This window comes from Microtus oregoni, unplaced genomic scaffold, assembly GCF_018167655.1.
Source record: "Microtus oregoni isolate MIOR12 unplaced genomic scaffold, Mior012 000013F_ref0000133, whole genome shotgun sequence".
In the NCBI taxonomy this organism is placed as follows: domain Eukaryota; kingdom Metazoa; phylum Chordata; class Mammalia; order Rodentia; family Cricetidae; genus Microtus; species Microtus oregoni.
Window position 1 is genome coordinate 28,684,570 of NW_024543072.1, and position 14,028 is coordinate 28,698,597.

A 14,028-nucleotide genomic window follows, 5' to 3' on the forward strand; every position below is an offset into this window, starting at 1 on the left:
AAGTTAGGCAGTGTGGTAAAAACTTACTGTCTTTAATTTTAAGTATATAGTGACATGACATGAGAGTCAAATCAAGTGAGTTTAATTTATAATAATTGGACAGTCTCATATACTCCATAAAAATGTATCTTGTGGTGCCTTTTTTTCCCTTCCATATACTGAGTGGATCCTGTCGTATTTTTATTCAGAACATTGTATTCCATATTCTGCATGAATTCCCAAGCTGCATTAAATAATACAAACAAACTAGCATTGAAATGGAATGCTATGGAATCTCACTGAATGGGTATAGCTTCTGGCTCCACTGTTTCCTGGCAGACATGATTCTGGATTAATACTAGTATCTGGATGTCCTCTTCTAACAAATGGAGTTAATTATATATAGTTCACAGGCTTCCTGTAGGACCCGAATGAGATACTCTCTCTCCAGAATTAGCATGGGCATAAACGCACAGTAAACATAAGTCACTGCTGTTGCTGTTGTAGCTATTTTGTAGACACTGGTAAGGTGCTACCATTATTGGTATTGTTGTAGTTACTTGTAGGCATCAGTAAAGGTCTTTTGCATCTGCTTACGATGTTCTATAGATAAGGCTGAATTCCAAAATTCACTTTCTATCACAGGTACAGTCATAGGATGTTAACCTTTCTAAAAATAAATTCCCTAATGCATATGTAGAGAAACAGTCACTACCCACCAAGATCCATGACTGAAGATCTATAACAAAAGACAGTTTGGTTAAAGAAAAGCATGCAAATTAATTCCATATACATTTTTCATAACACAAGAACCCTCAAAAATAAATGAAGACCCAAAGAAACGGTTAAACATGTACCTTCCAAGAGAAATGCTAAATGCATATTGTCATGCTAGATTTGACAGAGTGGAAACTCATGGAGAAATATGATTTTATAAAGGTGATCGAATCTATCAGTAATATACTGGGAGTAATTTAGCAAGGCCTTTGGATGAGTCTCTTCCCTGTGTAACATGAGGGGCTGGCTTGTTTGTGTTTTCTGTCCTTCCACCAGGTCCCCCACAACTGTTTAGCCCCCCAAAAAATCATACATAGGTCTCCATAAATTATAAGCTGATTGGCCCATTAGCTCTAGCCTCTCACTGGCTAACTCTCACATCTTGATTAACCCATTTTTCTGATCTATGTTAGCCATGTGGCTCAGTACCTTTTTTCAGTGGGGCAAATCACATCCTGCTGCTTTGGTGGTCTGGGCAGGAGTGGGAGGAATCAACTTCCTCCTTCCCAGAATTCTCCTGTTCTCATTACATCATTTCTACTTCCTGTCTGGTTTTCCTGCCTATATTTCCTACCTGGCCAATCAGCATTTATTTAAAACATCATTGACAGCATACAGACAATTCTCCCGCACCATCCCTGTGTTCCTGCATCTTTAAAAATGAGGCTTCTCCAGTCACATAGTCCAGTCACATAGGCTGTTATAACTTGGTTCAGGGACAGAAACAAAGTCCTGCCTACATTTTATTAGCTGCATGAGATGTTGCTTCTTCTGTTTCTCAAATGCAAGATAGCACATGTGGGGTGTGAGACTTAAACCCCATAATACCCACTGGTGATAATCACCTTCAGACAGCCAGCCACTGGGCCTCCCACGTCTTCACGTCACCAGTTTTCACTCCTCTGAAAAGCTTCTGCTGTGCACTGCTACTGGCTGTGCCCTTGTATCACTGAATCTATTTTACATTATCTAAACATGAGCACGATGGGAAGGAGCCAGTCCACCTGGTTCACAGAGATACGTCACAAACTCAGTAGGCACTTGCCGAGGGAGAAAAGGCAGCATCTGGAGGAAGGGTATGGCATGAGTGTACGTGGACTTGATGGTTATAGAATTCAGGAGTGGACATTTGCCTGAATACCAGAGCTGTGATGCTCAGAAAGTTTTGGAAATGCCTATGAAAATAAATAAATAGAAGTCTATTTGCTGGAGGCCTCCGTGCTGCTGAACTACTGGGTGAATACCAATGAACTTATTATTGGGAATAATTTTCTATACCAGTGTGGGTTGATCCAGAGAAGCAACCATTAGGCCTTTTGCTTGCTAATTTCTCTTGCTATGAAGTAATGAAGCCTACATCATCAACTAAATTTCTCTTGCAAATTGCTGGACATTTGATTTCTCTGGTGAGATCAGGTATGCCTTGTGCCATGCTTTCTTTCTGCCGTTCTCCTAGCTGCTGTTTCTTGTTACTGAAATGATGATACATGATGTCATTCAGTTACCAAAGTATCTGGGTGCAGGGAAAGTCACAGCACATCACAGGTGGCAGGGTCAAGTGATGGGATTATCATACAGGGTGTTTGACACCAATTAACGGAATACTTGCAAGAAAATGTTTATAGACAAAGGGAATTTATGCTTATGAATTCTCATCACCTGCGTGATTAATAATTTAGGACCCCTTAAAATAAGAACTATGTGGAGAATAAGGAAGGTAGTCTCTTTATGTACAGCCACATTGCTAACCTCGGCTGTGGGTCGGCACTCAGTGTGGGCAAGAAAGCCTTAACACCAACCTCTCTGGGGACAGAAGTAACATTTTTTTTTCTTTCAGAAGTAACATTTTTAATGCAATTTTAAAATGTATGCCAAATTCCAACTTGTAATAAAATAAGAATGCCAAAATAAATTAATCTTTGTCATTATTAGCAACATACATAAGGAGAATATTTAGAATTATGTACAAAACGAAGTTTGTATTAGCTGTAACCAACTCTCCCCTCCCCATATAAGCCAAAGAAGAAAGATCCATATTTCTTCACTAGTTTGTTTTGTTTGAGTTGTTTTTCTTTTCTGCTTTCTGTTTGTTTGCTTGCTTTCAGTTGTGTTTCAAATAATAATGAAAGGGGTATTGTGGGAGGAAATTTGAGAGTTCACACTTTACTTTCTCAGCATATTTTGGTCAGTGCTTTACAGTTGTGGGGAATGACCCCTAGGCCTAGGAATCACATGAGTGATTCCAGCTAATGACATGTTGGTGCATAAATGTGTTTTCTTTGTCCTTAGTTAGTGCTTGTCCTTCCAGCAGAGCGTTTGTTCCTTGGAAGATCTTGTTTGCTTTTGCTGTCTCTGGAAATGGCAGCAGGATAAAGACTCCACAAGGAGAACTCCAGTGTGTGGCCTTTATTTACATCATAGATGCCGTTGAACCTCATCACCAGCTATTAAAATAGCCTGCATTTTATCGTTTACGTCCCCCATTATATGCTGGGTCTCTTGCGGCCTCTGTCTATGCCGTGAAGCAAAGCTCTTTCCTGTAAATGGAATACCAAAAAGTGAAATATCAAAACTGAGAATTGTTGATATGAAAATATCTAAATGAGAAGTGGTGTGTATGAAGATCATGGTGCTGACTGGGGCCCCCCTCACCAGTGTTTTTTCTCTTCCAGCCTGTCAACCAGGGTCATCACTATCAGAAAGAAATGAACCAACCTTCTCCATCGAACCCTCGGTAAGAATCATCAATAACCTGCATGGTTTTGATTTAAAACTTTTTACTTAGAAAACTGTATGTTTTTCTTGGTTACATGAAATTTATTTGCCAAAATTTTGTTGGTAGTGATTGTTGTTGTGTTCTATTTGTCTGTGGTTGCTTGGCTTGGTTCGTTTTTGCGATAAAGTCTCACATGAAGTAGCTGTCCTGAAACTTGCTGTGTAGATCAAGCTGGTCTTGAACCACCTGCTGCTGGTGCTTTTGAAATTTTGCTTCATCTGCTTTTCTTATTCAAACTATGTAGAGGTGGTAGCAATGTGTTCAAATACCCAGCTGCAGGGTTTTGAGCAAGTCACCTAACAAAGGCCATCTGGGCACAATAATTCATGTTATTCTGATGATGAATAACATGATGAAAAATAGATGAATGATTCTTAACATACTTGTTAGCAAATGGCAAGGTCTCTATGAGCAGTAACTTACTCAAGATTTTCATAAATATGCCATTTTATAGGAATTTGATGACCAGTGCACATGGAGTATGAGTATTTTATATGCCTTTAAATTTATCAAAATGCCTTTTGATATTTTACTTTTTTCATAAACTCATAATTTTGTAACATCAAAATATTTGATACTTCAAAATATTATTGTTATCTGAATCACTTGTCAACATAATTTTAGGCTAATTAGGAATAAACAAGTCTGAATTTGAGCCTTAAAAACACATGTGATAGCCAGTCCTTGAGAGGCTAAGACAGGAGGATTGCTGCAAAGTTGAGGGCAGTCTGGACTGCATGGTGAGTTCCAGACTAACCTGGGCTACAGAATAAGATCATGCCTCAAAAAAAAATGCACATAGTATTTTAATACTACTTCTTTCTCATGCATATTTATAGAAGCTAGTTTATCCAGATAAATCATTACTTCATTACTGTTTGCTGTGCACTAGGGGGTTGTTGGAAGTCAGTAAATCTTGACTTCCACTAACTGTCCTAGTTACAGGATTGCATCGCTAATCCATTTGTGAGTTGCCCTGTGGAGTAGGCTGACATCAAGGAGAGCACAGCTCTGCTTCACAGTGTGGTCTGTTACATGATGTTTGAGTTACAACTGCAGTGACTTGGAGCAAAGACAATTTTGCTGGTATTGACAGAGCTGGAAAGGGAGAGAGAGAAACAGGAGGGATTTGTTCAATTAGAACACCATGCTTGCATACTAGACGAGAAAGACAGTCAGGGTCTCTTCTCCATCCCTGTTTGCAGCCTCCTTCCTGCCCTGTTCTCTCTAAACACTATCTCTCTTTGCTTCTCATTCCAAATATGGCTGTTTGATAGCTCTTCAATTTATATATTATAGTTCAATCTACATATGGAGGCTAACAAGCTATGTCTGAATCTCAATTTCTAGTTTCTAAATTTCACTATCAATGTGATTGGCTTAGAGTGAGTCGACCAAGTCTCTACTCCTGCTCCAATCCACAAGGAATAGTGAACTAAGTCGTGGAAGAGTGCTAACAAGGCTCCTGGGAGACCATCTGCATGTCTTCAGGATTTTCATTAGAGCTGGGAGTGTTTATGACAGAGCAGAAATTAGCTCTCATCCTTGTGTTCCTCGTCCATGCACCTGATGTGAACCTTGAAGAATTGTCATTGTCACAAACAATGAATTTAAAGATGAGATTAGAATTTCAGTGTTTACAAAAAGGCATTTTCATATTCATTCATAGACACACACACATACATACATACATACATATATCATGTCACTTACAACCTTGCCTGATAAGTGTCTTTTCTATATGAAAAAAAAATAGGAAATCCAACTTTACTCCTAATTATAGGAACTTGAGAATTTGTAAGGTATCTTAGAAAGCAGAGCATTGACTTCAAAGGAAGTCATCATTCGCCCACTAACCAGCAAGTATCTCAGGCAAGTCTTTCATGCTTTCTGGACTTCCCGTCATAATACAAATCCCTCATATGTAAAAGAAAGAATCGGAGTTTCCTGCCGTCAGAGGTTAGGTCCAGCCTTAGGATTCTGTGACTTCCACGAGACTCATTTCCACTCTGAAGGGTCACATGGTTTGCTTTTATTTCACTAAGCTGAAGAGCAAAGAGTCATAAGCACTGGGTGAGTGATTGGCATGTTGATGGGGCACTATATGACTCTAACTATCCCTTTTCCAGGTGGATTTCAAAAGATAGAATTTTTAAAAATTTCACCAACAGAACAGACGCTGTTTTTCTGAAACCAAGTGTTCATTCACTTAGGAAAAACTAGTTTACATTTCTTCATAGTGAAACTTAAAAGAAAGAAAAAACTATAAAAACGAAAAGTTGTTTTCAACCCCATTTGCTATCAGATAATCCATAGTTTCCTAGACAATTATTATAAACTTCAAAAAACCTGCAGCTTATGTGGCCTGGCTCCTGACTCATAAATTCAGCAGCCCAGAGAGTCAACATAAAGGCATTACTGGACCATAAACATAGAAGATGGTAAAATTCTGAGATCAGCATTATGGCCATTGAAAGTGGGATGAACTGATTCATGTGATACATAGGATTTAATTTCAATTGAAAGCTAGCCTTGTGATTCAGATTTTCATTTATTGTGTTTCTCATAAATAATACCCCATACTTTACATCTCAAAATATAGGACTTGAAAGTTAAGTTAGATGGACAGATAATTAATATGAAAGAGATGCGAAAAGTTATCTCTAACTTCACCCTCTTGGACAGGAGAACCTCAAGCCCAAGTCCTAGATGGGAGGTTCTGCCTGTGGAGTCTGAGCAGTGGCTATAAAAGCAGGCATCCGTGACATCACAATCCCTGCTAGGGCGTCGTAGCAAAGACAGCAGGATGTGACCCCGTGACAGTGACCACATTAACTCCAGTGAAATGCCGCAACCACTTCAGGCTTCTATGAACCTAAGCCTTTTGAACTACATATGCTCATATGCACATATATATGGATTTAGAGGCAACTTTCAATTAGCTTCATTAATGTAACAGAAAAGTCAGCTCCTCGGGGTCTTCCATTTACATTTTGTTCTGCAAAGATTTTCATTTCTGAAACATAATTGCTCTCTTCATTTTGTGTGTGCAGGATTAATATTAGAGATAATATACATCCCATAAAACATGCAGATTCAGGTGATAGAAAGTTGGCTCCAGGTTGGAAATAGCTAAAACACTGAATATATTCATAGCTTGTTTTCTTCACAGTGAAATCATTCACTTACACTCACAGGGCAGTGCTTGACATTGGATCGAGGTGGGATGCAATGGTAATCATTTTCCTGAGAAGATTACAGTCTAGGAAGTGAAATGTATATGGTTCACCTCATCACATACCCTGGCATGTCTCGATTTGCACACAGCCATTTTCCCATTCATCCTTAGGCAGGGGGTGGCATTTTCCATTATTTTTTCCTAATGCACCAACTAATATTTAGGCAGCATCTCAGACGCTGGGGCCCTTTCCTTCCAGTCCACTGATGCTACTTCACGGGGCACTGACAGCTTTTACAAGGTGCAGAAATGGCTAACATTATCTAATACAATTTAGAGGAGTGTGGGGCGGGAGGAAACAATTTCACAGTTCATTCATGTTGAGAAATGTTTGCTAGCATGTAGACTTGCATGCTGCCAAACAGAGCAAAATGGATCCTGTTTGCAGCCTCAGGTCATTTATTAGAAAATGCCATCTATGGGTTTGTGGGTTGAGAGCTGTCCCTCAGGCACAGATATTTATATGTCTGTGCAGATTCTTCAGAATAGGAGACCGTGTTTTTGCTCAAGAATGTATTTTATGAAAGAAGCTGTGATTATGTTCTGGTTGTATGTTCGTGCGGATAGAGTTGACTGTCGTCTTTCCTGTTGAATAGGAAAGCTGCTTGTTCTTTTATGACCTAGTGGAAATTTAGGGAGAGGAAGGAATGGAGTCGAAGGCTTCGTAAGGTTTTAAATGTTTATGGAAATAAACAATATCAAAAACAGTTCTAGAATCTCCAGATGGTACAGTTCTGTAGTGTTTGCTTTGTGGTTTATCACTATCTGTAGATTGGTTGTTGTTTGAGGGGGCAGGGATTGTTGTTTAATGTCATTGTGGATTATGTTAGGGTCTAATCCTTTACTGCTCTGCCACATTTTTTGTGTGATATAGACATACTTATAGCTTCAATTATCTGATAAATCTCTGAAGACTCTGACAAATGATTAATAACCAATGACCTCAGTTCCTGCTGGCTCAGCTTGCCCGGTGCAAGCCAATTTATCTATAGACACACATATGTTTTGAATAAAAGAGAAAGGGGCAAAACCCTGACTCTGTGGGATGGCACATTTAATTCAAGCATCTTCTTCCCCACCCTACCCTTCTCATGAAGAGATTCTTGGGACCACTGCTCTGCTATGAAAACAGACTTTTACGATATCTGTGCCCTTTTCCTCTTGGATCTCTGTCAGAGTGCAGATCCCAGAAGGCCTCTGCACTGCCCCAGAGACAAGATTCCCAGAAACATCCTTGAGAATCACCCTGTTTTTCATATCTAGGCACCCTTCATCCTGGACAGTAACCCACCCAACTCAGAACCACCTCTCCCCCAAGGTTGTAGGGGATTCAGCAGTTCAGCAGAACCATGAGAATGAACAGAGCGCCATCCAGTGGACTCCTGCCCCGTCATGTCTTCCTCCACTGCCTTTAACTCTTGCTGAGATGCCCCTCCCACTTTCAGTCCTGCTTGCCAAAACTTCTCCCTGGCAATTTTGCTCACATCTCCCAGTCTAACTAGCCAGCACAGCTGCCCACCTCTGCCCACCTCCCCAGGGTGGCTTTATCTTTGCTTACTTCTCTGTTCTTTCCCAGACCTGCCTCTCTGAGCCCCAGGTAAGCCCATTCTGCACTGCCTGTGGCTGTAACTCTATCTTTCTTGGACTGCTGACACTCAGCCCTCTCTGGGTGTGTGTGGGTGTGTGTTGGGAGAGGTAAAGACTGGGAAATATTAGCTGACATTTTACTTTATTATATTATATTATATATACTTATATATTATACTTATATCATTCTCAGAAGTTGTGAATTTATGAAACCCTGGTTCCTGGGGGCTTCAGAACAATAGAGTGCATCTCCCCGCAACCCCTGCACCTTCCCAAAACTTCTGTGTCTGAATTGGCACATCCCTAAATAATCTTGGCTTCTCTAACTGGAAGAGTGCAGTGCTCTGAGATTACTCAGGCCTCCCTAATCACTGCTTTGTGTCCAGGTAGTGAACTCGCACCCCTTGTGACCCACAGTCCAGTGGAAAGATGGTAATTACCAAAGCATCTGTTTACAGTTCTAACAATTGAATACTTTCCATTTTTAACTAAAGATTCTGATTTTTAGAATAATAAAACCCTTTAGCAATTCTAAGTGGTAATTCTAGTTTACAACATCTCTGTTCTACTAGAGGTGAAGGGGCAGAACAGGAGAGAACGCAGGCCAAGATCTCAGGGAGTGACATGTACCCCAAGAAATGGAAGACCACGATTACTGTCAAGTGTCCATAGGCACTGCCCACTACCTTGTCAACCATTTTGTAATCCAGTGCAGAAGAGCTGCCTTGTTGTTTAAATAAGCAACCCTAACAGCATCAAAAGTGTACTTTCAGCCCTTAGCTTCAGTGTTGCTTGATGGTTCTGAAGCCCTTGCCCATGCCCTGAATGCGTCCTCCATGAGCCTGAGGATTTCCACTCCTCGTATCTTGCAGGCAGGCAGTGTGCAGATGAGGGCGGGACAGGACTGAGGGGGAGAGGGATGCATACCAAGCCTGGCACAGGGCAGGCAGGGCTGAAGGGGAGAGGGATGTGTACCAATCCCAGCACAGGGAAGACCACAGGCTTACAAAACTTGAGTGCATGCACAGACTCCACTTCTATAAGAAGTTGCCCGTTTCTTCCCTTTATTTCTTTTCGGTTTTCTTATTAATGAAAAATGTTATGCTTTTAAATTGATTGAAGTTAAAATGCAAAATTTCTCATTTTATCAATATATTATGTTTACTGGCTTTTATAGTTTAATATTATGATGTTCATTACACATAAAAACCCACTCAGTATAATAAATACCGTGTGAGTCAAATGCTCGGCCTGTTTCAAATGACTCCAAGGTGAAAAGCAAACACCTCCTAGCTGATTTGATTGAGCTGATGCAAACATTATTGTTCTGTTGACTCTTTTTTGCCCGTTGGTTTTTAAAAGGTTTTATATCCCTTGCCATCCATTAACGTGAATCAGATACAATTTGGTGCTTGGGACAAGAAAATGCTATTGGGTGTTGGGTGTGTATACTCATGGGAGAAGAATCATGTATTCTCTTAAGCACACTTATTAGGAAGTATTTCTCATATTTTGCTATGAGCGACTTATTTGCTCTTGATTTTTGAGTTTACAATAGTGATTTTGAATTATCACTTAGATACATAGCTCAGTAACGAGTGAAGGCAAATGGTGAACTGTTATTATCCCTTACTGAACATAATTAAAAGCTAGATCTAATATAGCCTCGTGATTTTTAGTTCATATGTGTGGCAGGTATGCATTATGGTAATAATGCTTCCTGTTGTGGATGTACTCAACCCTCAACTATAAATGGTCCTTCTCCTAAGGAGGTTAGAAATCTACTCCTTGGCCACTAGAGTTCAAAGAAATTTCTATCGTGGTCTAGTCAGTGTTTTGACTTGGTAAAGAGTACACTCTCTTTGTTCCTCCCCACACACACACACACACTTTAACAGCACCCTTACTGAGAACACCAACTTCCTTTGTTCTGCAAATGCTATTAGTCCATATTAGGAGTCCAGAAAAGGCTCTGATTTTTGCCTCCTGGACTCCTGGAAGAAGTGGAAAACAAAGGAGGACAGCTGTCCATGTGACAGTCTCTACATCCATGTGACCGTCTCTACATCCATGTGACAGTCTCTGCATCCATGTGACAGTCTCTGCATCCATGTGACAGTCTCTGTAAACATGTGACAGTCTCTGCATCCATGTGACAGTCTCTGCATCCATGTGACAGTCTCTGCATCCATGTGACAGTCTCTGTAAACATGTGACAGTCTCTGCATCCATGTGACAGTCTCTACATCCATGTGACCGTCTCTACATCCATGTGACAGTCTCTGCATCCATGTGACAGTCTCTGCAAACATGTGACAGTCTCTACATCCATGTGACAGTCTCTACATCCATGTGACAGTCTCTACATCCATGCGACAGCCTCTACATCCATGTGACCGTCTCTACATCCATGTGACAGTCTCTACATCCATTTGACAGTCTCTACGTCCATGTGACAGTCTCTGCATCCATGTAACAGTCTCTACATCCATGTGACAGTCTCTGCATCCATGTGACAGTCTCTACGTCCATGTGACAGTCTCTACATCCATGTAACAGTCTCTACGTCCATGTGACAGTCTCTACATCCATGTGACAGTCTCTACATCCATGTGACAGTCTCTACATCCATGTGACAGTCTCTGCATCCATGTGACAGTCTCTACGTCCATGTGACAGTCTCTGCATCCATGTGACAGTCTCTACATCCATGTGACAGCATCTACATCCATGTGACAGTCTCTGCATCCATGTGACAGTCTCTACATCCATGTGACAGTCTCTACATCCATGTGACAGTCTCTACATCCATGTGACAGTCTCTGCATCCATGTGACAGTCTCTACGTCCATGTGACAGTCTCTGCATCCATGTGACAGTCTCTGCATCCATGTGACAGTCTCTACATTCATGTGACAGCATCTACATCCATGTGACAGCATCTACATCCATGCAACAGTATCTACGTCTGCTAGTGAATTTCTAGGTTCCAGCACTAGCCACAAAGCAGTGGCAAGGCACGGAGTAAATGAAGACCTAATGTATTAGGGGAGGAATGGACCTGTCACTTAGAGGGATTGTGAGGCGGAGAGCAGATTAGCTGATCACTCATAGTCAGAAGGCAGCTCAGTGAAAAATGTGCAGGAAGCGATAAGTGCGGGTTTGTGCTGATTTAATGATATTCTTAAACTACAATAGCATTCTGCTGGGGCGATATAATAAAGCACTTGCCTTGCATTTTTAAATCATCAACATATGTCTAGTTTGACCTTAAAAAACACTCCAGGCTATTCTCTGGTAAGCGTATAGCTTCTGAGAGAGGAAAAAGCACCGTCTAAGATGCCATGGTGGTGGCCTCCCAGCGAGCCGACCTGGCCTTTCCTAAGCTGGCACTTGCATGGCTTCCCTCCAACATCTCTCTGTAGTGCCTACTTTTCCTTCCAACCCTAACTTTGTGTTTTAAGTTTACCAAAGCTCTGTGTGGGTCTTGAGGAGTCTCAGTCACAAAAGTCTGCCTCCTAACAGTTATGTGCGGTAACACGCTCATCTGTCCTCACCAGCTTTCATTGTCGTTTCTCAACTTTATACTGAGGTTATGATTTTTGAATAAGCTTACTATTTTGCCATGGATGGTGGATGAAAGGGGGTTAGTTTGAGTTGCTCACTTAATCATAGCAAGGAAATGAATTACTTTTATTTTGTATCACTGCAGATATTCATCAGAAAAAAATTAACGAAACTCATATTTTATACAAATACACGTGAGATATAAATAGCACACATGTAACTAGCTTGACAAGGGTGGACTTGCATTGCCAAGAACTGTCGTAATGAAATGTCACTGGTGCCTTTAAACAGTGTTTGCTCTCATATCTTAGCATTCATGCCTAACAAGAGGGAGGCGTGGCTTGTTTTGTATTATCTCCTCTTGGTTTGCCAGTGAGGCTTTATGTGATTCCATGTAATGAAACTTGAAAGGACCTAATACTTGAAAGGATCTAAACACTTGTGCCTAAGCCCAGTGCAAATACTCAGTAGCCAGGGCCTGACTCCTAGATAATGACAGTTCAAATTTGGGGTGTGTGTGTGTGTGTGTGTGTGTGTGTGTGTGTGTGTGTGTATGTGCATGCGTGTACACACTTACCAGGATTCAGCATGGATGTAGACTTTTCCTAGGCTGAAATTAACACTCCCAAGTTATGGGAAATAAAGGAGCCACTGGAAGAAACAAACCAAGGAGGAAAGTCTGAGCTGTGCCTGGCGAGGGTGGTTTGCGCGGTTCTAGCATCCTCGCGTGGTCTTTGTCTGCAGCAGTGCCTGGTGCTCTTTGTCAAGTGTTTCCAGCCCTTCAGTCTTCTAGGCACATATTTGGTTGGACTCACACTCCCTCTTCCTTTGGCCTACAGCCAACCACCCCACTCATTATAGCCAATAAATTAGTGACAAAATTGCCTCAGCTATGTTTGGCGTTGGCACATAGAACAAGTGGTTTTTGGAGGGAGCCTAATGCTCTGGTTAAAGCCCAGTCTGGCAGGAAGTGAGGGTTTGTCCTTGTGAAATTATTTAACCTCTCCAGGCCTCACCGGTTGCCCAAAAGCTGGCACTTGCTTCCTACTTCCGGGTTTGCTGTGAAAGTTTAGTGAGATAGTTCACAGGCCTCTTATGAATATCTTCATAAGAAATGGTGAGAGCAGGGAATAGAAAGCAAAATCAGAGCATGGGGGAACCCAAACATCACAGGGAGGTTAAAGAGGTTATCAAGGTGACTTAACCCAGGCAAGCAGGCTCAGCACACCACAGGGCATTCCCTTCTGTCATCACCGAAGTCCAACCCTAGAAGCCTTGATGCCGAGCTGGCATGAGCTTACATCATACTTCTCTCCCAGAGCGTTACACTGAACCCTGCCCTTCCACGTGGCCATTCCTTAGTAGCACATCTAGGTTGTTCTGCTCACACCTCCAGTCTCTATGTGTTCTAGTCCTTCATTCTCAAAACTGGCACAGTCCTACACCTTCCTTGTCACCTGTCGGGCTCACCCCGGCTGTCCTCGCAGCTGAACAAGGTAATTTGGATGTAATCCAAACCATGTGGATTACAGCTACCTTTTGCCAGAACACAAGGCCTCATGGTGCATGGTAACCACGTTCACGTTTTCAGTTCCCCTGTGTTACTAACGTTCAGTGTTGAGTCCCCTAAGTCTCTCACCATCATTCCCTAGGACTGTTGCTGTTGCTGCAGACTATCAGGGAGTCGCTATGCAACACTGTGGTTTCTTTACCACAGCCCTTCCCCGTGGGTGAGAGTGACCTTTGTAAACATAGATCTGAATCCACACCTCCTATTAAGGCCTTTCACTCCCAGGATATGGACTGCAAGATTGAGTGGCCTGGCTCCCGCTGTTGGTGCAACCTTAGTTTATACTGTTTTCTTATAGGGTTTGCACGCAAGCCACACTGGCCTCCTCCTCGCTGCTCAGACTACCTGTGTTGTGCCCTTCCCTGCCCTGCCTTCCCTCTTCACTATATTCAGCTTGCTTAGTTCATAGACTTCCACCCACCGTGCTGCCCCTCAGCATGTGCAGCCTGAACTCCATAGCAGCTCTGCGTTCTTTGTGGCTCCCTGGTTGCTGCTTGTCCCACCATCTGTATTGTACGCTTCAGAAGGACAGCG

General features: G+C 41.8%; 1 protein-coding gene across 7 annotated transcripts in view; it reads left to right on the plus strand.

Annotated features, from left to right (window-relative positions):
- Window positions 1-14,028, plus strand: part of Cfap20dc (CFAP20 domain containing) — a 220,436-nt gene that overhangs the window by 174,212 nt on the left and 32,196 nt on the right. For all 7 annotated transcript variants that reach the window (XM_041662655.1, XM_041662659.1, XM_041662657.1 and 4 more), the window contains one exon: window positions 3,429-3,490. In XM_041662655.1, the coding sequence (XP_041518589.1) occupies window positions 3,429-3,490 (62 nt within the window). The remainder of the gene's footprint in view (window positions 1-3,428; window positions 3,491-14,028) is intronic.